At 48.8% G+C, this 26,093-nt stretch overlaps 2 protein-coding genes across 2 annotated transcripts in view; both read left to right on the top strand.

Moving 5' to 3' along the window:
* Positions 1-238: 238 nt before the first annotated feature.
* CFAP53 (cilia and flagella associated protein 53) lies at positions 239-16,455 on the top strand. The gene is made up of 8 exons (XM_058824489.1): positions 239-343; positions 1,559-1,788; positions 4,005-4,181; positions 9,779-10,082; positions 12,857-13,075; positions 14,079-14,295; positions 14,743-14,845; positions 16,233-16,455. The coding sequence occupies exons 1-8, from the start codon at positions 239-241 to the stop codon at positions 16,453-16,455; spliced, it is 1,578 nt and encodes a 525-aa protein (XP_058680472.1).
* A 6,114-nt stretch (positions 16,456-22,569) lies between these two features.
* Positions 22,570-26,093, top strand: part of MYO5B (myosin VB) — a 147,640-nt gene continuing 144,116 nt past the window's right edge. The window contains exons 1-2 of the mRNA XM_058824488.1: positions 22,570-22,705; positions 23,758-23,930. Of these exons, the coding sequence (XP_058680471.1) occupies positions 22,570-22,705; positions 23,758-23,930 (309 nt within the window). The remainder of the gene's footprint in view (positions 22,706-23,757; positions 23,931-26,093) is intronic.

Below are 26,093 nucleotides of genomic sequence, written 5' to 3'. Positions count from 1 at the left end.
GGCGCTGCCGCATCCTCGACGGGAACGCTCCTGCTAGACCCGCGGGCTCCCATGCTTTAGGCCTTTTTATTATAATAAATGCTAAAATCATTTTAGTACCGGGAGTGTGGTCCCGTTTTTAACACCGGGACACCTTCAGCACCCCATCCATGCTGGACACCCCTCAGCGCCCCCGCCGCCATGATGCCACTTCCGTCCCGCGCGCGTCTCCTCAGCAACGGCGGCGCTTCCATCCGCCATGGCGGCGCGGCCCCCGCCCCGTCCCCAGCCCCCTCACTGCTCTCACACACAGAGGCGCCGGGAGTTCACCGGCTGCGGGCCGCTGCCGGGCGAAGTGGCGGTGGTGAGGGGCCACACCGGGGCTGCTGTGCTCCAGGGAGCTGCGGGGACATGGGGGTCGAGCCCCAGAGCGGGGCCGGCTGAAGGGGGACCCTCTGGGAGCAGCTGGGAGGGGTCCCGGAGAGCCCGGTGCTGTGTTTGAAGGTCCTGGGGAGCCCGGTGTTGTGTGAGAGCTCCCGGGGAGCCCGGTGCTGTGTTTGAAGGTCCCGGGGAGCCCGGTGCTGTGTGAGAGATCCCGGAGAGCCCGGTGCTGTGTGAAGGGTCCTGGGGAGCCCGGTGTTGTGTTTGAGGGTCCCGGGGAGCCCGGTGCTGTATTTGAAGGTCCCGGGGAGCCCAGTGCTGTATTTGAATGTCCTGGACAGCCCGGTGTGGTGTTTGAATGTCCCGGGGAACCTGGTGCTGTGTGAGGGGTCCTGGGGAGCCTGGTGCTGTGTGAGAGCCCCCAGGGAGCCTGGTGCTGTGTGAGGAGTCCTGGGGAGCCTGGTGATCTTTTTGGGGGTCCTGAGGAGCCCGGTGCTGTGTTTGGGGGTCCTGGGGAGCCTGAAGCTATGGGGATGTAGGCAGGGCTTGTCTAATTTAAGAGGAATTTCTTCACAGAAAAGACGTTCAGGCCTGGGAAGGGTCTGCCCAGGGAGGTGTTGGAGTCCCTATCCTTGGAGGTGTCCAAGGAAGGATGGGACATGGCACTCAGTGCCCTGGGCTGGGTGACAAGGTGGGGACTTGATGATCCTGGAGTTCTTTTCCAGCCTCAGTGATTCTGAGATTACCCCTTAATTGCCGTGAACTCATCCTTTGGTATTAGGTACTTGCACAGTCATGAATTCAACTGAAAAACACTCAGACTTTTCACCCATGAATGTTTTGTGTTGGAAGGGACCTTAAAGCTCATCCAGTGCCACCCCCTGCCATGGGCAGGGACATTTGCCACTACCCCAGGTTGCTCCAAGCCCCATCCAGCCTGGCCTTGGACACTTCCAGGGATCCAGGAACAGCCACAGCTTCTCTGGGAAACCTGTGTGGGTGCCTCACCACCGTCACAAAGAAGAATTTTTTCCTACATTTAGCCTAAATTTTCCCTCTTTCACTCTGTACCCATTTCCCTTGTCCTGTAACTACAATTCCTGATGAAGTCCCTCTCTGGATTCACTGTAGGCCCCTTCACATCTTTGGAAGGGTGCTACGAGGTCTCCACGCTTTCTCCATTTCCTTTCTCTCGCAGCTAGCCAAGCCCACCAAGAGAGACCTGTTCGAAGAGACGATTTTGGCCGAGAGGGCGCTGGAGGAGGAGCAGCGTGAGTATGAACGTGACCTGCGGATGCTCCGCCACTACCGCAGTGTCTCCGACTGGCACAAGGGCGGCGAGGAGAAATGGATGCAGCGCGCTGCCGAGAGGAAGGTCCGGGCTACGCTGCAGCAGTACCTGAAGGAGATCGAAGTGAGGAGAGAGAGGTAGCAAACAAGTAGCCAGTGCAGCGCCCCTGCTGTTTTCCGTGTGGGCTCAGAGAGCCCGGCGCCAGTGACATGCGTTCAAACACAGTAACTGTGTAGCTGAGGCGGCATTTGGAGCCTCCTGTCTGCCACAGACAAGCACAGAAATAGTGGCATAGCACTTTCATTGCTTGATTTTTAAAGAGATTGAAGAGTACCTTGATACAATCATAAAATGATGGAATGGTTTGGGTTGGAAGGGACCTTAAAGCTCATCTTGTTCCAAGCACCCCGGCCTGACCAGGTTGCTCCAAGCCTTGTCCCAACTGGCCTGGAACACTTCCAAAGGTGGGGCACAGAATCATAGAATTCCAGGGTGGATGGGCTCATCTAGTTCCATCCACCCTGTTGTGGACATTCACAGTTTCTCTGGGTAGCAAAGTGTCAGAAATTCTCTCAGTTCAGTGTCACCGAGGGTTTTGTTGCTAATTTGTCAAGCTGATGTTTAGCTCCTACAAATAACACTTTGCAGCACAGTCAGCTGAAAAAACTAAAATTTTCCAGAAGTCTTTGAAAAATATTAAAGGTGAAGCACATTGCTGCCATGTAAAGAACATAATTATGCTGTACTGATCTTTGGAAAAAATATTGTGATTTAATTTCTCAGTTACTGTTTCATGTCAAATGACTTTGTAGCTGTGAAGGTCATCAGTTTGGTTAGAAACTGTTTGGTTAGAAACTGTCCTGGTCTAATGTGCCCTCAGGGGAATTGCACATGGTTCCACAGAAGCACTGGGGTTAGAAGGAACCTCCTGAGATGATCTGGTCCAACCCTGGAGTCACGTGGAGCAGGGTGTCCAGGAGTGTGTGTCCATTGGGTTTTGCTTGTCTCCACACATGGAGACTGAATCACCTCTGTGAGCATCGTGTCCAATATCTCACCCCACTCACAGTAAGAAGAAAAATAAATGTTTTCTTCTGTTCTTTGGAATTTCACATGGTTTAATTTGTGGCCCCTTGTCCCAACACTGAGCACTACTGAGGAGTAGATGTCTGTCTTTCCTGCATTCCCTCCCTTCAGGAGTTTAGGTGCATTGCTAAGATCCATCCCTCTGTGCCTTCTCTTCTCCAGGCTGGACAGTCCTGCTCTCTCAGGAGCGAAGGAACTTTAGGAGAGATGCTCCTGTTGGGAGAGGTGCTGCAGTCCCTCAGTGTCCCTCCACTGTCACCCTCTGCTGAGGCCGTGTCCTTGCGGTGCTGCAGAGCCTGGAGCTGGAGCCAGCGCTCCACTGGAGTCTCAGCAGTGCCGGGAGGAAGGGTGCCCTCCCTGGGCCTGCTGGCAGTGCTGCTCCTCCCGCAGCCCAAGCTGCCAGTGGCTCTCTTTGCCACAAGGGTGCATCATTGGCCTGTGCTCAGTTCGTCTGCCGGGACCCCCCAGGGCCCTTTCTGCTGAGACATTGTGCTATATTGGCTGAAATCAGTGATTTCTGGACTCTGCAGCCCCAGGTTTCTCACTGCTGGGATTAACAGAGAAGTAAATTATGATGTATTTAAAAACTGTCTATTTGACATAATTTTCTCATCAAAGATATTTCAGGATGAAGTGTTCTGCAGAGTGATGCAGAAATATCAAGAGGTCATTTGAGAGAAGATGCAATTATAGATGCATAGAGGAGGGAGGGCATCAGGGAAAGGTTTTTCTCCCAGAGAGTTGTGGGGAACTGACCAGGCTCCCCGAGGCTGCCAGAGCTCCCGGAGCCTTTGGACAGCACTGCCAGGGATGCCCAGGGTGGGATTGCTGGGGTGTCTGTAGGGTCAGGAGCTGGACGGGGTGATCCTTGGGGGTCCCTTCCAGCTCAGGATATTAGTCTGTGGGTCTGTGATGAAGGACAACCATAGCACAAAATCTAATTGTTACCAGCTGGTGACAAATGTAGTGTGAGAAATAGAATAATTTGATGAATGGGGAACTGAAATCATAAAGCAACTTTGAAAGTGGTTTGTAAGATCAGGAGTTTAGACTGTGCCTGACAGGATCACTCATGTTGTGCTGTAAGATTCCCTTGATGGACACAACATGAATGATCCCTGAGTTAAAATTTGATGTTCACTTCTCTGACATTTGTAAGAGGTGTTAAAAGGAGCCCAGTACCCACTTTCTGTTAATAGCAGAGACAAAAACTTTGTCCTTTGACTGAAGGATTGATTTAGCCTTTATTCAAATGTTTTCATTACAGGCTCCGTGACTTTCTGGAGGCAGAGGAGAGCAGGCACCTTGCTGAGGTGAATGCACTTGATGAGGAAAAGGCACAGCAGAAAGAAGCAAACTTGAAGGAACAAGCAAAATTACTGAAGGAGAAGAGGGAGCAAGAAAGACTGCGAGTTGTGGCTGAAAAACGAGAGCAACAGTTCAGGTATTGCCATAAAAATATCTTATAAAAGAGAATTTGCCCAAAGTAAATATATAGGGACATTTTAAAAAGAAGGTGGCAATAACAAACGGAGGAAGGAAAGATGAAAGTGGTTGAAACAGTAAGACAGAAAAAATCAGAGTACCTAATTCTTGCAAGTGTAGTGTGTCCTCCTTGTTGCACATAAGCATCCCTGCATTTCCACCTGCCAAGTCAACCCTTTTTGTAATTCCTGTTCCAGCTTTATACTGTTGGAGTGAACAGGCTGCAGGGAAGGTTAATTTGGCCTAAATCAAGCTTACTAAGATAATATGTCAGTAAAGATTCCTGAAATGTAAGATTGTCCAAACAGACAGTGTTTTTTATTTAATGCATACTTTTCAAGAGTAGCAGCTGCAGCTAAGGGTTTATTGCAGCCTTAAGTTCTGTGCCAAGTCTTCCTGACTGAAAGCAGTAACTTGCAGGTATTTACTAGGAGCTGAGGCTTTGGCATGAAGTCTGCCTTGTCCCATTCTTGTAAATCTGGTTTTCCGAGGGAGGGATGAAAGAAAAAATAATAATGTTATTTAATTGTGATTATTTCAAGTGTCTTTCCCAGTCTCCCACGGTACTGTGAAATCTACAACACCTGCTTCTCAGTGTGCCCAGGCTGGGGATAAAAATCAACATTGGCTCTTACTTGTGCATAAACAGTAATTAACTAATTCCACAGGTAAATATTTGTTAAAATGTGGTGTTTATTGACTTGGACAGGTGTCAGAACTTCACATGGTGGTTTGAAAATGTGGCCCTTGACTTTTGCAGCTTCTGGTTTGTTCTCTATCTAAAAGTGATCACAAAGTGATCAAAACTCACTTTTAAAATAGTCTGGAGGGGGTGCTGCTGGAGTGCATTTTATTTTGTACTTGTAGCTTGTTTTACACACCAGGGAGATGTTACCTAAAGGTAGATAAGTCTAAGTAGTGGTAACTTTATATTCACTGCGAATCTGCATTCCTGTTCTATTCAAAACTTCACCAAAATCAGGACAGTTACAGGAACCTAAAGTCAGTCCCAAACAGGCTTATCCTGCCCTGTCAGCTGAGCTGCACCCCAGCCTCTACTGACTTTAATTAGGTTCTCATTGATCAGAGTGGGAATTTAGCACATATGCAGATTCCTGTTCAGATGTCTAATTTTAGATATTTTAATTGCAAAATGAATCACGCCACTGAACTCCATCATCTGGTGACACATACTTGAACTTCCATGCTGTAGTTGCCTGTCCTAATGTCTCAGGTCCTTTGTCTTCTAGTGTAGCCCTGTTGATCTATGGCTCAGTCAGTCTCATGGGAATATTTCATCCTATATTGTCCTTTTACCTTTCCCACTCTGCTCTGGGATCTAAGCCATATTCACACCACACAGCATCCTGTTAAAAAGTGTTGTTGAAGCTTTATTGTTGGTGTTCTGCTGGCTGCATGTTTCAGAGGATTTAGAGGCAGTGAAACCATCTCTCCTCACAGCTGTTGTGGGTGGCAGTCTTGGTGTATCTGCATCTATTTGTCTTGTTTAAGGAGTCCCAGGTATGCTTTTTTTTAGCTGTTAGATGTTACTCCTCCTCCTAAACCATCCTGGTCCAGGCAGAGATCAGGGAGCAGGATTTTCTGCTCAGGAGACCAACACTTACTGAAAATTCACAAGCAGGAGTCTCTAATTGTGTCATAGCCTGGCCTCTGGAGTAATGGTCTCCGATCCTCTGACTGTACCCCCCTGGATGTAAAAACTTTTAATATTCACCCCAAAATGTTTATTTATCAATTATATAAATATGTAATAATATACTGTACTGATATATTGTGTACATTATAAAACATATGCACAAATAGAAATTAAAAAGGATGAGGTAAAGATTAAATAAATGCCATTTTTTACTTTTTAATGTTATTTATCAATGGTATAAAACATATTCTCTTCCTGCACACCTGCCCCCCTTTGGAGATGATTACTCTAGGGCACACCCAGGAGCCCTGGAAAGTAGCAGGTGGATACACACATGATTTTCTGTTTCTCTTTGCCTGTGGATTTTCAACTCTTTTGAATATCTTTCTGAAACCTGATACAGACTAATTTGTATTTCCTGTAACTTCAAGCAAGGTGCTCCAGGCATGGATTCTCAAACCTTGAGGTATAGGAGCACCTACCCTGTCAGACATTATTCCAGAGCATTTTTTATGGCTGGTTGCCATGGCCTGAGGGTACAGGTGTAACAGCTTCTCAGTAGTAATGTTAACCAGGAGGTGTCCTTTGTCACAAGGTGACAGAGGGGACAAGGCTTGGACCATGGGAATCCTGCTGGAATTCATTTTCAGGGAGGGCTACACCTTGTCTGAGAAGAGACTCAGCCAGTGCTAGCCTGAGGGCATGTTCATCATTGGTAACTTAAAAGAAAACTGCAATGTCTTAAAATTTGCATAAAACACAGATCACATCCTCTTTCTTGTGGTAACATCAGAAGCATCCATATGGGGTATGATGTTATCCCAGCAACATTGTGCTGCAGCCATAAAATGAATGAATAACTGGGGAGGTTCCGTCTTTGGGAGGTAGCCACATCCAGGCACAGTTTTAATCTTAAGAAGCTTAGGATAGCAAAGTGAGGAAGAAAACCTGCCATCTGGGGGAGCAGATGTTTATGGGTTGGTGTAAAAGCTGCTTTGAGGGAATTATTTTGATGAAATCAAGCAATTACAGGGTTATTTTATATTAAAATTCTAACAATGCTGAACATAATTAACTTCTACTCCCCTGTGGGAATTCAATAAATATCAGATTAGTTTATAATCACAGAAAAGAATAACTAGTTCTTTATCCCTTCAATGCAGAGAGAACCTTGAACCCATTGTGTTAAAATAATACAGTGATTGATAATTGTCAGATGTAGAATCTTAATTATAGCAAGATTTAGAGTCTTAATAATAGCATGTTTCCCTCACAACATTTGAGAAATATGTTTTTCATGAAGACTAATTAGTGTTGTGGTCTTTCATCACCACTAACTTCCGCCCCGGAGATGAAAGATAGATTCCAGTGGTGAAATGTAAGAAAACCATCAACGATGCAGTACGTTTGATGACCTGCTGGGAGCAGGGGTGCTCCTTGGAATGCGCCATGGCTCATCCCTGTGCTGCTCTCTGCTATTATTGCTGGGTTAAACAGTGGTCAGGAGGTTCCTATCTCATCCAAGAGGTAAAACAACCATCCCTTTTCACCAGTCTGCACTGGCACTGAACTACAGCATCTCATCATGGAATGGTTTGGATTGGAAGGGGCCTTCAAAGTCATCTTTATTGTGGGCAGGGACACCTTCCACTGTCCCAGGCTGCTCCAAGCCCCATCCAGCCTGGCCTGGGACACTGCCAGGGATCCAGGGGCAGCCACAGCTGCTCTGGGCACCCTGGGCCAGGGCCTGCCCACCCTCCCAGCCAGCCATTCCTAATTCCCAATGTGCCAAAATCTGTGCCTGCCCTCTGGCAGTGGGAGCCATTGCCTGGGTGCTGTCCCTGCCTGCCTTGTCCCCAGGGGCTGTGCAGCTCTCCTGGAGCCCCTGCAGGCCCTGGCAGGGGCTCTGAGGTGTCCCTGGAGCTTCTCTGGTGCAGCTGAACAGCCCCAGCTGTGCCAGGCTGGCTCCAGAGCAGAGGGGCTCCAGCCCTGGCAGCAGCTCCGTGGCCTCCTCTGCACTGGCTGCAGCAGCTCCAGCTCCTTGTGCTGCTGGAGCCAGGGCTGGGGCAGCTCTGCAGGTGGGCTCTCACCTGAGCCCAGGGGCACAGGGGCAGGATCCCCCTGCCCTGCTGCCCACGCTGGGGATCAGCTCAGGGCAGGGGGTTCAGGCTGGGGCAGGTTCAACAAAGAGCAAGCAGAATGGAAATGTTTTCACAGCAGTGCTGCCCCTTTTGCTGTTTGTGTCAGTGCCCTTCACCTTTCAGCATAGGCTGCATGGCACTGGGTGCTTTAGCCAAGAGGATGAACAGAGAGATTTCCTTGTCCCCAGGGAAATGTGAGGCAGTGACTGTTGAATGGCAGCAGGGAGAAAATGTGGTGAGACCTCTGCTCTGGAAATTAAATAACTACCCTGATATGGAGATTGGTAATAGCATTGAGGTAATTGCCTGATGAATATTTAATATTTTTTTACACAGGATAGTCAGCTAAAGCTTGTGTAGTGTCATAGTATTTCGCATTGCACAGGTAACTGCTGCTGCTGTCAGGTTGTTCATAATTCAGGCTGTGATATCTTCCGTGAATTCCTAAACACCTTTGCAATAATCTGCATAGATAGTTTCATTCAGCATGAAATTGTGAGATATCTTTTCACTTCGCAGCATTCACATGTGTCTGTCACACATCCTCAGACTTGTACATCCTTCACACTTGCTGGTCTTCACCTTTGTCTGCCAGTTTCACATTCTGACTTAATGAAAATCTATATCCTGTTTATAGAACAGAATTAAAGTGCCTGCAGATTGTTCAAATTAAATAATGTTTGATGGCATGTGTTGATCTCAACAGTGCTTTGTTTGCAAAAGTAAAAGCAGGATCTGCAATTAGAGTAGTGTTCTTCAACTGAAGATAAATTACCTCTTTATATGCAACTCAGTTGCAGAGAGTAAATGAAAATTGAAAGCTGCATTACTTGTTTGACTTTCTACCTTCTCCGGGTTTTTATTGTGACTTGTCTGAATTATCCCATAGAACTTGACTTTAAAAATTAATAAATTTCTAGTGGTTCCTGCTCAACCGTGTAACCCACATTTCCACGATCACAGTATTTTCTGAATATGAATGAGCTTTCAGGTGACTTACCAACATATTCTGTCTTCATTTGAAGAGAGACCAACCTACATGTTTGAATAAGTGTAGCATGCATATGTTTTATATGTTAATAAAAGGTATATATGCACACAACCCCCTACGTCCCAGCTATATGTAGAGTACACATTGTGTATGCAATATGTGGATGCATTGTGTGTTCATTTACACTCACATAATATCCCAAGTTGGAAGGGACCCCGAGGATCACCTTGGAAGGGACCCCCAAGGACCACCCAGCCCAGCCCCTGCCCTGCACAGATCCCCCAGCAATCCCACCCTGTGCATCCCTGGCAGCGCTGTCCAAAGGCTCCTGGAGCTCTGGCAGCCTCGGGGCTGTGCCCATCCCTGGGGAGCCTGGGCAGTGCCAGCACCCTCTGGGGAAGAGCCTTTCCCTGAGATCCAACCCAAACCTCCTGGAACAGCTCCAGCCATCTCTCTGGGTCCTGTCCCTGTCACAGGGAGCAGAGATCACTGCTGCCTCTTCCCTTCCCCTTGTGAAGAAGTTGATTCAGGCCTTTTTTACAAATTCAAATCCTTCAGCTCATTAATGTCAAAACCTTCATCAAATCAGGCTCTCTGTGGTTCCGTAGGTTCCACAAGGAATCAATGTCAGACCAGGCGTATAATTGGTGTCTGGGGTTGCTGTATTTTGAGCAGTGATGAGCTGAGAGCCTTCATTCACCACACACCTCCAGACCTGCTTATTGTTTTGAGACTTTTTAAAAAAAAACTTTTACGTTGCCTTCCAGAAACCGATGTCACGAGTATCGCGAACACTGTAAAAAACTGAGTGAGAAGGAGCTGGTTGACTGCCAGCTGGCCCAGCAGGCTCTGAAGGAGATGCTGAAAGAGGAAGAGAAGATGCAGGAGCGGGAGTTGGAAGAGATTTGCGAGAAGGAACTGCTGGCTAAGGACCAGGAAGCGGAGCTGAAGGTGCAGGAGGCGGCAGCGCGGATCCGGGAGATGGTGGATGTGCTCGATGCCCAGGTGGCCGTGCACGCCGCTCGCAGGGAGGAGAAGAAGCAGGAGATCAGACAGGAGGCTGAAAGGATGGTAATTTCCACAGTGCTCTGCACTCAGGCTTGGGCAGAAGGCCCTTCTAATGATAGGCTTACTAGACATTTAAACTAATCCATACCTTATTTGTATCTTTACTGATACCATTAGTATCTGAGCCTGTGCTGCTGAGCTAAGCCTCTTTTCAGAGCTGTGGCAAAGGCATTCCCGTTTACAGAGGGAAATACTTCTTTTGAAACTCAGCATTCTAAAGGGTTTTGGCACTCAGTCTCTCAGAGGCGCTGTGGGAAATGGAAACATTTTAAAGCTTTTGCCAAATACCTTTGTTGCTTTTTGATTTCCAGTTTCCTGGAGGATAGCGGGGAATCTTGTTTCCCAGCTGAAATATTTATTTTATATATATTTTTAAAGCAAATTAGCAAGCAGCACTTAAGCTCTCTTGCCTGTTAGACCTGCCTGCTGTTGAGCTCACATCACAGGAGGCATTTGGCTACCTTGGCCCAACTGCTCAGCCAGTGCCTTCTATTTTCATCATCCTTATCCATCTCTCCTGCTGTAGTTTTGCTGGCTTTAGTGTGGCTTGCTAGTTCAGTATTCTATGTTGACTTTGACTTATGGGAGGCTATTTAGCTCAGACTCAATCTTCATTTTGCAGCTGTTTACATGTAGAGGCTGAATGATCACTCAGGATACTCTGTTAGACACTGGAAGCTGGTGCTGGCATCATATATGCTTCCCCATTTTATAAAAATGAGACAATAATGAATCTAAAGCTCTGAAAATGCTGGCTATGAAAATATTCCAAGCTAGACTAATGTTTTGCTTATTTAAAAACATGTAGAACAGAATTATTTTCTTGTAACAACTTTTAAGGCACTGCCAAACCTCCCAGGCAAAGAATGCTGTTCCTTAACTGGCCTTTTCAGAAAAGCACTATTAGAATAGAAGGCTCTGCATCTTCCCCTGGAGACAGCAGCCTGGGGCTCTGTCCAGGAGATACATTTCTAGTGAAGTGGTTGATTCTCTGAAAAAAAAGAGCTTTCTTTGAAGGAGAGTTTCTGTATGGAAAATGCAATGTAATCCATTCTCAGCAGAGTGGCAGATGGTCTCATTACAAGTTTTTCATTGCAGGCTGGTAGCCCCTAATGACCAGGAGTTTCATCTGGGTGAATGGGCAACTAAGTGTGCATAAAGGTTTCTCCTGGCCATTGCTATAAAAATAGAATATTTAGTGAAGGAAAACTTGCACCTTTGGCAGGGTAGACCACATGTGTGCACCAGGATATCTCAGAAGTGGATGACAAAGCAGGGACAGCAATTTTTGCTTTAGCTACATTACCTACATTAGCTGCCTTCCTTCTTTGTCCTATTTGTGCCTTAAAGAATTGTGATTTCTTGGAAAGTGATTGACTTCATGTTATCCCGACTGTAGTGTCAAGAATTTCTTGTGTGCCATAGCACTTTGATCCTGGCTTGCAGAAGGGTGGTTGGTAAACACTTCTTTGCACATTTGTGACATTGTATTACCCCAGTGAACAATCTTTCATGGATCCCATCCTTGGCTGCTCTCACACAGCTTCACTGATGTCAGAATTCATCCAGAGACAGGTGCCAGCTTGCACAGCTGACTGCTAACTAATTCCGCTTTCTTTCCACCTTTGCTGTTCACAGCTTTGGATTTCTAATGCTATTCCTCAAATTATATATATATTGAGTTTCAAAGCTGTTTCACCAGCTTCTGAAAGTGAATTTGACAGTTCAGGCAGTTATAAAGTCAGCTTTGGCTCTGAAATACTGCAAGAACCCGTGGGTGCTTTATGTCCAGAATGAAAAGGGATATTTGTTAGGGAGTGCAGCTTCTGCTTCCCTATGGAAAGATTAGACATGCTGTTTATGACAAATCTGCTAAGGCATTTTTAAAGACTCATTCACATTACAAAAGAGACATTTAATTTAAAAACAGGTTAACAAAAAAGTGTGTGCCTTAGAGACAGCTGAAGCATGATTTCTGAGATAATACAGTGCTAATGATGGTCACGCACTGTGTTATGACTATATTTCAGTGCAGTTGTGCTTATACATTATTCAGTTGTCCAGAAATTATGCTTATGAATTACTTAATGATGCTACTTTTGAAATTTTTTTTGTGGCTAAATAATCTTGAATACACAAATATTTATTTGATCTCAAATACGCATTTCCGATCTGTCATTGTTTCTTTTTTAAGAACTTAGTTTCACTGCACGTTTTTTCAATATTAGGTGGAATATAAAGTTCTTTCCAATACGAAGTGGGATGATTTGAAACCATGAAAATTCAGTAAGTGCCCATCAGAACACAAAGATACAATCACTGACTTGTAGCAGCCTTATGACTGGTAGAGATGCTGTGCTCTGAACACCCAACACAGGCAGAGGACACATAATATCTACAGAAAAAGCAGGAACACATGGCCCTGTTATTTGTCAGTGCTTATGGCTGTGTATGAACACCTGGATATAGATCAAAAATGCTGCAATGATACTGATTTTCCTAAAGAGATTACTCTGTCTATCTCTCTGAAACATTTGTAAAATATCAGGCACAATCCCGTTTTTATATTGAATTGCATGTGATGGTTACCGATAAAAATCCTGAATTCTAGTGAAAGATATGCTAAAATGTTCAGGCTTTACCAGGTCCAGTGGATGACACTAATTCTGTGTTGCCAGCAAGGCTTTCTCTTCACTATTGCAATAAACTAACTATAGACAGCACTTAATTTGAAGTTACACAGTGATTTTACAAGCTGGCTGCTTTTATCCGTGTAGGAAAAAGAGCTGCACCAGTTCAGGAAAGAAAATGAAGACCTTGAGAGGAAGAAGCTGTATCAGCAGAAGAAATGCAGGGAGGTGTTGCTCAAAGCAGTGCAGGACAGGCAGAAGCATCTTGATGCAGAAAAACAAATTCAACTTGCCGAAGAGAAGGCGGCCTTGGAAAATGATTTGGAGGACACCGACAAGGAATATGAGAAGATAAGAAATAAAAAAGTAAGGTGTTTCATGGTGAGCTTGTGGGGCAATACCTCATGTAGACCAGTTCTGTGGCCCTGTGAGCTGCACAGGGTAACAGAGAACAGACACAAGCCCTTCTCCCTGAATGAGATAATTCTTTTGTTGAGCAGCCTGCTGCCTCTCCTCCTGCCAGCACCCTGCAGCTCTGCAGAAGCCCATTAGCTGTTAAAACCACAGCACTTTAAAGCCTGCTTTGCAATCAGCAAGGCTACCAGGCTGGATAAATGAAGTGGGGGCTCTCAGGAAGTCCTGGAATTCTGTCCCTCCATGCTGATTTCATTGTGTATAAATCACCTGAGCTTTATCATCCTTACACTGCACGGACATAATAGAGGCTGGAAAACTATTTTTTGTTTCATGGACCTGATGTAGTATTTGTAACTGCAGAAGAAAGGAAATATTTAACTTAATGTAATTAATGAATACTAAAAAAAATTAAATTATTTAAAAACAATATATAGATAGATGCAAACTCTCATGTTTTATTTCTTGGAGATGCAGTGAATCAGTGGATGTGTCTGTCTTTTCCTGAAGTTAAAACAAGTAGATTGTCCAACTTTGGATGCAAACGAGTCTAGGGTATTCAGGACACAGGAGAGAGGTGGCTAGGAGCTCCTGTAGGTTAGGAAAGTTGTATCAATTCAATGTTAGACCTTGCTGCAGAATTACAGGAGGTAATATATATTATATTATATTATATTACATTATTATATTTAATGCGGGTGATACTGGAGCAGCCTGGTCAGCTGTGGAAAGTCTGTAAAAAGGGTGTGTTGTAGGCAGCTGAGCTGCTGTGGGTAAAGGGATCACAGTATTTGCCCGGTAGAGGATTCTGAGCAGTTCTTTCCCGTGTCAGGTTTTGGAACGGTCTCTGGGCTCCCAGCTCCCACAGTGGCTGTGAACCACCACTTTTCGTCAGGGTTTGAAAGGCTTTTTTGAACTAATGTACTCATATCTGCAAATGTCTGTGTGTTTGCAGCAAATGCTGTTGAAGGAGCAACTTTCTTACCTGGATCATCTGGCTGAACAGCTGAGGAAGGAGAAGGAGCAAGAAAGAGAGGATGAGCAGATCTTCAAGGAAGAGAGGGATAAGATTTGGGCCGAGAGGGTTGAGAAACAGAAACGAGAGAGGGAAGCTCGGTTTCACACGCTGAGAGATGTCCTGATCGCAAGGCAGGCGCAGATGGAGGAGAAGTGTAAGTGGTTGAACACACATCTGGGCAGAGGCAGCTCAACACTCCCTGCTGGGAACAGCATTGCCTCAGCACACACTGTGTGACAGAGTGGACAGCAATGTGACCCTCCCTGAGCCTGTTCCCAAAATGCACTCCTACAGGCATTCCTTGCACTAATTCCCCGTTGCCATCCCCACAGCAAAGCCTAGTAAAGTGAGGATTGCATGGGCAAACGGTCATTGCTATTAATTATATTATTATGAAGCCCTGAATGTGAAATCTATCCAGGTCTGAGTGGATGAAAAATAAATAAGCTGGGAATACACTTGCTGTTGTTTGTGTGGCACTTCAGAAACAACAAAACTCAAACCTATTATTTAGGCTACTTAGCCCAAATGCAGTCTCATTGTTCCTTCAAGCTCAGCAGAGCTGTTACCTTCTAAAAGGATTTCTGGTTTTGTTTTCCAGTGCAGAAAAAAGAAGAGAGGAAAATAGAGATTGCTGAAGAGAAGAAGGCAATGGCTGAAGCAGTCAGAAAATTTGAATATGAGGAAGAAGAAGAACGTAAAAGGTATTTTTCTTCAATGTCATCAGGTCATTTCTTCGCAGACCAATCTTTTAAACTTGTGAGAGAGCTGATTATTGTTTTCTGATAACTCTAGAGCACTGGGTGGACTTCTTTCTATTTAGAGGAGATTTTTCACCATGTACCTTATCAGTTCCAAACTGCCCAAGAGCAGACTTGTGATGCTGCAGCTGGTATTAAGTCATTAATTCTGACCTCAGAAGATAGTGGTACATATCCTTGTGTTGGTGTTTTTAATCATCATGTGACTTACATCAATCAAATTTCCTAAGCACATCCCCTAATACTCTGAGCTGTTGTTACAAGTGATTGGGGAGGAGGGTTAATGAAAGGTTTGTTTGTTCCTGCGCCAGGAGAGCAAGTGTGTCCGGGCTTATTGCTAAACCCCACCCACAGACATCCCCTGAACGATCCTGTGTCAGCCACCAAAACACCCGGCTGCAGCACGTAACCCCGGCTGCACAGGGCTCTCCCTAGTGCCTCTGGATGAGCAGAGCCTTACACGCAGTAGCTGAAATGTTCCTGTGGGTGTCATGCAAAGCCTTGGGCAAAGGGCTTTATCTCACTCCCCTTTTGTACTCCTGCCCTTTCTCCTCTCCTGTCCGTGGGATACAAGTAGCTCCTTCCCGAGCCGGTGTCTGTTGTGTTCTCTGAGGGCTGTATTGGGAACAATCTCCTGGCTGTGGCAGAAGTGTCACCCTTGTGAAGGAAACACGCTGGGCTCCAGCTGGGATATGCTCCACTTAGCAGAGATGGCACTCAGCAGTGTCAGGAAGGGTTTGTGGCTCAGCTCTGTTGAGTTAGTGCACAAGTGCTGACTACTCTGCTGGCATTCAAGTGTCTGACTTCTGCTCCAGAAGGGCCTGAGCACGTAAGGCTTCCTCTGCTTCTCCAGAGGGGACTGAAAGCAGCACACGAGTCCTGAGGTGCAGCGGAAGATTGATTTCTCCTGACAGCCACTTGCAGCAATATCAGTGCAGCAGGGAGTTGTTCTCAGCAGGAGGGTGAGGATGGGTGTCAGCAGCAGCATGAGCCCGAGCCAGGGATGGACTGAGGCCCAGCACCCCCATCCTCTATCCTCTCACCACGGCTGGGAGGGCATGCTGATTACAGGGAGTTGTTCTTTCCCTCTTTCTGATAAAACACCAGTTTCACAGTCTGCTTTTTAGGACACAACGGAGTGCAGTTAACTCTCTGCAGAACATAAGGTTAGCACGCAGCATTTGGTTAATAGTGGCAGTTATTTACTGCTAAAAGGAGCTTTGAATGGTTCTTTGGTCTAAGCTCGAATGCTAGCAGATTACATAATAATAATAATGTTTATCCTTTTTACCCACACTGCTTAAATAACCTATTCATTTGGCATTTCCAGAAAAGCACAGAAGGCCAAAGAGTACAGAGACCAGCTCACAACTCAAATTGCCTATCAACAGTTGCTCCAAAAAGTTGAAGAAGAGAAGAGGAAGAAAGAAGAAGAATCAAATATGGAAGCAGAGAGACAGTACCAAGAACAGATACAGTTCATTCAGTCAATGACCTACAAGTTTGAAGTAAAGCCCCCCACTGCAGAAAAGGCACTAAGGCCTGCCTCTTAAGGGCGTCTCTTACTTTGGTATTTTAGCTCACTCAGTTGCCTTTTAAAACATTTTCTTAGGATGCTTATGCCTGACTTGAGTTGGAAGAACTCTCTCCACTGTGATACTCAAAACATTTAATTGGAAATGACAAGAAACATAGTATTTTAAAGTTTATTTTTTCCCCCATGGTTTTTTTTTTACAAATCTGATCCAATCCAAAGTGCTTGACATTTTAATTCAAGAATACTGTCTGCCCTCTACAACATAATGGTGTATTATTGTGACATGAACAAAGCACAGGTATTCTTTTTAATCTGCAAAAAGAAAACATGTAGAAAACTTTCAGTAAACCTTTATTAAAATGCCTTTTAAACTGAAAACATTTGCAAAAATATTTTGTTTGTATTTAGATACCAAGTATAAAACTGTGAATGTATTTTACTGTGGGGTGAACATTAAAAAACTGATATTCTTTTGCAAGATTCTGGTGTCTGTTGAATGATCTGTGGGATACTGGATCTCAAGTCTGTGAGTCCTCTGATTGGGCAGAATGAAGTCTGCAGGGCTGAAGTTAGAGGTGTCTTGTAAAGAGGTTTATTCTCTGTAATTTTCTCTACAATGACACCTCTGCCTCTCTGGGTTTGCTTGGATCACCACACGGAACACATGGAATGGGGGCAGGAGCACACCATAATTAAGACAGCAGCACAGAAGCTGGCTGGATGTCCCCAGGGAGGTGCTGGTGGCAGTGGGGAGCAGGGACACCTCGCTGGCCTCTCTGTCCCCACACCAGCTTGGCCCTGCTGCAGGAGGAGCAGTGGGGGACATGAGGAGCATGGCTAGGGGAGACCCAGCTGCTCCCCACGGGGCTGCCCCGACCTGCTCCTTGCTATGTATTTCTTTAGTTTTTCCTCTGTCCTATTCAGAGGAGGGGAGTGAAGAAACCATGTAAAACCTCTCATCCTTTCCTGCTCACAGACTTCGTGGTATTTGGAAATGTCTTATGTTCTTTTTTCATTTTTCCATATGAGTCTTTGCTGCTGCTGCTTATCGGCAGCTGTTTCTCTCTCCTTCAGCCCTTCAGCTTCTGCCATCTTTCCTCCAGCTCCTGCTTTTTCACCCTTTCCCCCAAAACTTACTTACTTACAAACAAAACTTCCTGAGTCACCAGGTGGGAGAGAGACACTGGAACTGTTTCCATCCTGGCAGGAAGCCAGACAAACCAGAGCAGTGCCTCTCAAGGCTTGTTCCTTGGATTCCCCAGATCCAAACAGGGATTGTCCTACAGGTACTGAGGAAGGAAGCTTCCAGAAAGGTGAAGCTTCGGGCTGGGAGAGGTAGGCTGGCGGCCAGGAGCCCTTTTCAGCAGCCATCTCCAAAAACTGCACAGGGGACATCAGAGCTGTCCTGTTTTGCTGGTGGGAAAGGCCATCCCAGACAAAGGAAATAGTTTCATTAGTGCAGAGAGCTGAGGTAGTCACAGGTCTGTGCTTCCACCACGGAGTCAAATTGGCAGAATGATTAAGAGATTAATTTCCTGGACTGCCGCAGACTCCTGGAGTAGCCCGTGCAAGCAATGTAGATTTTCCTTTACTATTGTGACCTCCCTTTGAAAAATGAAGATAATAGCACATCCAGAATTCCAGGATTAATTAAAGCATGTTATTAAAGGCTGTGACATTTGTTGGGTACACTCGATATGAGAGATAAAAAAAATACCACACTGGTGAGCTTTGTGAATTCAAGTCATCCAGAACCATAATAAATCTCCTTTTCTAATAAAATAATAACTCAGAAGAGGTGGTCAGAGCTATCAAACATTTATAGAGTGTCTGAGCTCCTGCTCCTGGAGGCAAATTTCCTCTGCAACGAACATGAGGTCTGCACAAGATTAAAAGAAGTTTGCCTTCAGTAGGAGTGAATTCCCACGGGATAACGGGAGCTAAACTCTCCTGAGACAAAGCTGTTGGTGGGTGAGCGTGTTGCTGGGGCTGAGCCCTTTGCTGCCAAGAGCTTTACAGGATTCAGGTTGGTCCAGAACAACTGGTGAGGCTGGCTGGGTCAGAGCCTCCTCAAGAGGCTCCTTCTCGCTGCCCCCGACAGATGAGTGATGCAGTAAGGATAATTTTCTCACTCAAGAGTGAAGGGTTTCCTTAATCCTGCAGATTTCCATCTTCTCCCAGCTCCTTGGATCTCCTTGCAGTAAACTGGGTAAATAGGGCACCAGGCAGAACGTTCCGCAAAGTTTGGTGGTGCCTTTGCCTGCCTGGGGCCAGTGCTCAGGTTACGCCTCTGGCTTGCAGGTCACCAGGCAGTAATGAGCCAAACACAGCTGGAATTGTGGCTTGCAGGTGCCAAACACAGCTGGAATTGTGGCTTGCAGGTGCCGGGAACCTCCTGAGCATTAGCTGCTGCTCCTGAAATCCTGTGGCATTTCCTGCCCCAGTGAGCAATCCTGCAGGCAAACCAGCTATTAAACCTGGAGCGCAGGGACGCCACTGGGGAGGGAAGCAGCCTGGCCCAGGCTTGAGCTTGCCCTGCACCAGGGCTCTGAGCCACACAGAGACAGAACCAGTGGCATTTAGAAACCTGGCAGTCACAGCCTCTTCACTTAGACACATACCAGGGCTCTGCAAAATATTCTTACCAGTGTTTTTAATTAAATTTGTCATGGTGACAGAGGGAGAGCAGAGGTGTGGAGCGTGTGGGTGACTTGCCTGTGGCAGGGCTGAGAATGCAAGTCCCTGATCACATCATCCCAGACTCACTCCAGAGTTTGAATCCTCAGCATCTCCCAAGGCTTTAAGACTTTTCTACATGTGCTCACCTGCTTACAAGGACTTTAATACCAACCCCAGGGCTTTTCATGGTGGTGTTTTTGGCCACACACAAGATGATGACCTCTGGACTGGTTCCCCGTGCCCTGTGGCACAATGCTGGCTTGGTCCCTGCTCCCTGGGGCTGGGCTGCAGGCTCTGGACAGAATCTATTTGCAGGAATGTTAATTATTTATTTCTTTATCACCTGGAATAATTTATCATTACTTTAACGCAGGCTGCAGAAACAGCCCGTGCAGCCACACCCAGGGTACTGTGACTCTGCCAGGCCCAGACTGTCCCCAGATGTGGCACGTGGTGGCTTCTGTGAGGCACAGGAGGAGTGAAATCCAGATTTGAGGTCTCTGGGACATCTTTGCATGCAAAAATTCAGGACTTGGGGTCACACTTAACAACAGCCAGCTCTGTTCTGATGACATTTAGAGCTGTCAGAATTGATGCTCCTCACTGGCTGTGCCATCACCTGTCCATCCATCCATCCATCCATCTGTTCCTGGGGTTTCCATGTGTCACTACAACACAAGGACAAGGGCAGGACCTTAAAATGAACTCCAACCCATCCTGTGCTTGTAAAGAAACTGTGCTTAAAGGGGAAAACCCCTGGTATTTAGTTAACTTTTACCTCAAAATGCCCTCTATGTGAATGCAAGAGGGGGTACCATAAACTGCTATTTAAGAGGCCGTGCCTGTTAAATTTGATCAACACAAGTTTTGATTCCCAAGTGGGAAGAAGCTTCTGTCTCCTGGAGGAGACAATTTCCAGCAACTCAGCAGTTAGGATGTACTTCAGGGATTCTGTATGTATTTTGGGGTTTTCAGTTTCTGAGTTTAATTAAAGTTTTAGATTAATGGAGAATCGCATGTGACACCAGCTGGTGTTCCACGGGAATGCCTGTGCTTTGCCTCGGGGCTATCACTGCTACCCCAGCTTCACTGAAAGCTTTGCTTCTAATTCCACCAGTGCTCCACGTTTTGTTTCCGCAGCTGATTTAATGAAATGAGAGGAGCAAGTTTTGTTTGCCTGACTAAGCTCTCTTGGAGGCTTTGCAGGGATTATGCTGTCAAATTTTCCCAGGGCAATTTCTAGACATGGTGCAGTTTTTTTCCTCCCCTCCCTTCCTCCTTCCCAGACTCCCCCCAGAGCCACCTGCAATATTTTTTTTTTATTCATCAAGGATATCAGAGCTGGAAAAGAGATGTATCTGCAATGCTGGCTGTCCTTCCACCACATCAGCACTGCACCCTGCCAGGCCCTGGGGTGGAAGAGGGAAAATGTGACAGGGGGGAAGAGTTTTATCCTGCAGGGGACAAGGAGCAGAGTGTGAGATGCCACCAGTGTGGGCGCCTGTGAGCGGCACAGCCCGAAACCAGGGCGGGAGGGATCCCAGTGACGGAGCAAACACCGGTGACGGGGAGCAGGATCGCTGAGCGGGCTTCTGCCTGCTCGCTTAATATGCAAAATACCTCGAATGATAAAGAATAGCAGTAGTGGTTAATTAGGAGAGCTTTGCATTTCATTCTGCTTCCCAGGCTCCGAAAGTGCCGTCTAAGCATGAATTGCAGAACAGGGTGCTCCCGTGGGATGGAGGGAAGCAGCACGGCCAGGATTGACGGGCTGGGATCAATTTTTGGCTGTTGCTGTGGAAGTTGGAATTCCTGCCGCCGGTGTAGGAGCGGCACACAAGCAGCGCCCAGGAGCAGTGGTGCTGGTGGGACCCCAAGCCCACCTGCAGGCAGAAGACAGAGCAAAGCCTATCCCTGGCACACTTCTCGAGCTGATTTCCAGGGGGGTCAGGAGGGCAATGCTCCTGTCCCGGGAACAGGTGTGTCCTGGCAAAGGACACCGCAGCGATGCCGTCCCTCACTCCTCAAAGCGTGGGGGATCCCCAGAGCCCGTTGGGCGATGGAAGACCCGAAAACCACCAAGGGCCACCTGCTTGGGGCTTAATTACTCTTCCTCTGTGAGAAAGGGAGATGGATAAAAGGCAAAACCCTTCCAAACGCAGCACCAACTTGCGCTGCCGGGGGCACCCTGCCCGGGGGGGATGGGGATGCCGAGAGCCGCGGGGTAAAGCGGCCGGGAAGGAAAATATTTATAAAAAACAGCTTTTTAATTTTTCTTTCTTTCTTTTTTTTTTTTTTTTTTAAGTAAAAGAAATATTAATAATAAAAGCCGAGCCGAAGGAAACCGAAGGGAGCCGGGCCGAGCCTCCCCATACCTGAGCGGGGCGCGGCGGAGGCGGAGCGGTGCTGCTGCTGCCTCCTCCTCCTCCTCCTCCTCCTCCTCCTCCTCCTCCTCCTCCTCCTCCTCCTTCTTCTCCTTCTCCTCCTCCTCCTGCCGCTGCCGCTCCCTTCGCTTCCCGTGCCCGCGCCCGGCCGGCCGCGGCGGGTGTAAAGGTCGGAGCGCCGGTGCGTCCGTGCGTCCGTGTGTCCGTGCGGCGGTCGGTCCGGCCGCCCGCCGCCCCCATGCCCCGCGCCTAGCGCCGCCCGCCCCGGCCATGTCCACCGCGCAGCTCTACACCAAGGTGAGCGGGGAGGGCGCGGGGGGCTCTGCGGGCGCCTCTCCGAGCTCCCCCTGCCCTCGGGGGGGGCCCGTTCCCGGCCCGGGAGGGGCTCCGCAACTTTCCCGCAGGTGGCGGGATGCGGAGCGGCACCCCCGCCGTGCCCCCGAGGCCCCGAACCCCTCCCGGAGCCCTCCCGGAGCCCTCCCGGAGCCCTCCCGGGATATTCCTGCCCTGCTCGATTCCTGCCCTGCTCGATTCCCAAAGCCCGGGCCGGAGGGACGGGAAGGTGCGGAATCACAGGAGCGCAGAGCGAGTGCTCCAACTCACCGAAACGCTTCCGCGGTGTCCGGTTTCCAGAGCCCTTTTTGTTCCACGAGTCCTGGATGAGATCCCTTGGCAGGGGCGCGATGGGACGCGCCCGCTTCCTCATGGCAGCCAGGGAAGGTGGCACGGCTGGTGGCACGGCTGGTGGCCTGGCCGGGCACCGCGCCCCGACCGGCCCCACGCTTGCCTTGCTCTTAAAAAGCGATCGTGGTGGTAATTGTGAGGCTCAGGTGCTCTGTTTAAAGCAGAGTCTGAGGTCTGGACTAGAAAAACAGTTTCCGCTCTGGTTTTAATTTTTTTTTTTTTTTTTTTTTTTTTTTTTTTTTTTTGTTATTTTGTGTCTGTGGGGTACTCGGGTAACCCCAGCCCTTGGGCTGTGGATGCCTCCCACACAGTTCGGGGCTTTCCGCTCCCTTTCCCCGCGGGAGTTTGTGTCCGGAGAGATCTGTGCCGATTGACCTGTCCCGATGAAAGAGCTCTCGCAGGCAGTGCGAGACCCGCCTGGCTCGGAGCTCGCTGATGGGGAGAGAGCCCTCTCGCCGCGCTCCGCATCTCCCGGGGCTGCTCGGGGGCAGCCGCGCTCCGGGAATGCCAAAACCATCGGTACCGCCGGGCAGGGACCCACCGGGAGCGGCGCTTGGCTTCGGAAAAGGCTGTGCTGTGTGGCAGTGTCAGCATCATCTGTTGTCATAATGGGAGTTTTAGTGGTTTGGGCTCTCCCTGTGGCCGTGGTCAGCTCGTGGAGGTGCTGCCAGGTTGGCACCAGAATCACTTTGTGTCCCCCGGGCTTAACTTTGCTGCAGATTTCTGCTCCTGTAACTCATTCTGCCAGCAGCTTTTTTATGTAACGTCGGGGGTTGCCACGAACCTTTCCTTTGGCCATCAAAGGGATGCAGGATGAATGGTGGATCCAGTGATCTCCTCTGAACCTGTGGGCATTGCAGAGGCCCTGCTGGACTGAGCTGGGCTGTCTGTGAGCGGGATGACCTCCATCCTTCTCGGGAGCACTTCAAAAGCCAAGTTTGGAACATCTTTTCCCCTTGGAAAACCTGGAGAGGAGCAGGAGTAGAGCTGTGGCTAAACAGCCCTGCCGTGCCCACCCCAGCACCTCTCAGGATGAGTGCGTGGATGTGATGGCCAGCATCCCTGGCAGGAGGGGGGCTGGCCCCCAGTGCTGTGCTATCCCTGTTGATGGGCTGATTAAAGCAGCCTGGTTAATTGATTTTTGACTTGATGAGCAGTAGTTAACCTGCGTTGTCCGTTTGTGCTGCCCTGGTTTACACTCCTGTTGGTCTGTTGAGCAGGTGTGAGCTGCCTCCTGGGGCGTTGCTTGGGATCCTTCTGCTGTGTAGGGACTTTCTGATGAGAAAGAGGGTGGGGATTTGATGGCAGCCTGTGTGTGTTGTTAACTTTAGGTTTATTTTTAACAACAACAAAGTTTGTTGGTGAGAGCAGGCGCTTCAGCACCGGTCCTTCTGCTGTTGCCTGTCGGTTTTGCAGGAACATTCTAGGGATGCAGCTGGATTTTTAGGTGATGGGGCCAGGGGCTGGAGCCCACAAGGGCTGTCTGTGCAACTGAGTCATGGTGAAATTTAGGGCTGTCCTGCTGGGCTGTCTGCTGCATGGGGCCCCTGTGCCAGCTCTGGCCTTTGAAGCAGCAGGAAAAATGTTTCCTGCGACTTTGAGAGCGCAAGAAAAAGATCAAAGAAGGCTTAAAACCCACAACAAACCCCACAGCCTGGAGGTGCTGAGCCTGGTGGTGCTGGTGGCTGTGGAGTCCCCGAGGCAGAGAGGATGTGTTGGGCTCGGTCCTGGTGCTCACCTGCGGGTCAGCTCCATGCAGGGGTGACAGCCCAGGGAGACAGGGGTGATGCCCAGGGGGGCATGGGTGATGGCCAGGGGCAGAGGGGATGCCCAGGGACAGAAGCCATGCCCAGGGAGACAGGGGTGATGCCCAGGGGGGCATGGGTGATGGCCAGGGGCAGAGGGGATGCCCAGGGACAGAAGCCATGCCCAGGGACAGAAGTGATGCCCAGGGACAGAGGTGATGCCCAGGACAGGGGTGATGCCCAGGTGGGCAGGGCTGATGCCCAGGACAGGGGTGATGCCCAGGGGCAGGTCTGAGGCTCCTGGGCTCTGCTGGCAGGTGAGGCTGTTTGTGGGGAGCAGAGGAGGGGAGGAAGGTGATCCGGGCTCAGTACAGTACAGCTGTCTTGCTGAGAGCCTATTGATCCCACGGGCTATTGATCCCACAGGTGCTGCTGTGCTGGCACAGCCACAGCTGCACCTTCCTCTGAGTCATTCCTCCTCCCGCTGGAGCCAGCATGGGAGAAACTGCTGAGGAGCCACTTTGGAGCGTCCAGGTGGGAATTCTCAGGTCTCCTTCCTGCTGAACTGCAGTGGGAGCTGGTGTGTGTTGTGTGGAGGGCCCTCAGCTTCCATGTGCTGCTTGCACAAGGTTTTCTGGGACCTTGTGGGGATCTGTAGTAGTTTTCTTGGTGTATAAATTTGTCACCATGCTGATGAGTTTGGTGTGTTGGATTGGCCTGGGGGACACTTACGCAGGAGAGGAACCCATCCTGGGAACACCAGCAGCTCTGAGCTTCTGCTGGAGGCCTTCTCCATGGGATGCCTGTGTCACTTCAAGGGCTGACTGATGTTTAATATCCCCATCAAGCAGAGTAATTAATAGCTCTGCCTAATTATGAGCATGACAGTAGATCCACAACTGCTCCAACCTTCAAGTGTGTAGGACTCCACTTTGGTCAATAGTTATGGAGGGACCATTCTCTCTTCTCCCTGCCACTGCTTCACCTGGACACTCTGGGATTCTCTGGCTGTGGATTTCATTTTATGGCAGAATCAAACAGGAGTTGAGCAGCAGAAAAGGAGTTCTATGGCAGAGGATGCCACCTGGCACCAGCCTGTGCAAGAGTTACAGAGCAGGTGGTGGCATAGAGAATTCCAACCTGCAAAAACCTGTTCCATATGGAGACATAGGAGAATTTCTCCTAATCTGTGCATTGCCCAAGAAACAACTTTCTGAGGCTGCTTGTGCTGGCCTTGCTCCTGCCACCTCCCTGATGTGCCCAGGTACAGTCAGGCCCAGAAAAACTGCAGCTGGGCAGGGGACTTTCCAAATCCTCTTTACTGGAGCAGGGGGCAAAGGCAGCTCATGAACCCACGAGCCTGTGCAGGTGTGAGCCTGGTGTGGGATAAATGAGCCTGGGCAGTGCCAGTGTGCCCCTGGTGTGGGATCACTGAGTCTGGGCAGTGCCAGTGTGCCCCTGGTGTGGGATCACAGCCTGGGCAGTGCCAGTGTGCCCCTGGTGTGGGATCACTGAGTCTGGGCAGTGCCAGTGTGAGCCTGGTGTGGGATCACAGCCTGGGCAGTGCCAGTGTGAGCCTGGTGTGGGATCACAGCCTGGGCAGTGCCAGTGTGAGCCTGGTGTGGGATCACTGAGTCTGGGCAGTGCCAGTGTGCCCCTGGTGTGGGATCACTGAGCCTGGGCAGTGCCAGTGTGCCCCTGGTGTGGGATCACTGAGCCTGTGCAGGTGTGAGCCTGGTGTGGGATCACTGAGCCTGGGCAGTGCCAGTGTGCCCCTGGTGTGGGATCACAGCCTGGGCAGTGCCAGTGTGCCCCTGGTGTGGGATCACTGAGTCTGGGCAGTGCCAGTGTGCCCCTGGTGTGGGATCACAGCCTGGGCAGTGCCAGTGTGAGCCTGGTGTGGGATCACAGCCTGGGCAGTGCCAGTGTGAGCCTGGTGTGGGATCACTGAGTCTGGGCAGTGCCAGTGTGCCCCTGGTGTGGGATCACTGAGCCTGGGCAGTGCCAGTGTGAGCCTGGTGTGGGATCACAGCCTGGGCAGTGCCAGTGTGAGCCTGGTGTGGGATCACAGCCTGGGCAGTGCCAGTGTGAGCCTGGTGTGGGATCACAGCCTGGGCAGTGCCAGTGTGCCCCTGGTGTGGGATCACTGAGCCTGGGCAGTG

This window comes from Ammospiza caudacuta, chromosome Z, assembly GCF_027887145.1.
Source record: "Ammospiza caudacuta isolate bAmmCau1 chromosome Z, bAmmCau1.pri, whole genome shotgun sequence".
NCBI classification, from domain to species: Eukaryota; Metazoa; Chordata; class Aves; order Passeriformes; family Passerellidae; genus Ammospiza; species Ammospiza caudacuta.
This window is presented reverse-complemented; position numbering and strand designations above follow the sequence as displayed.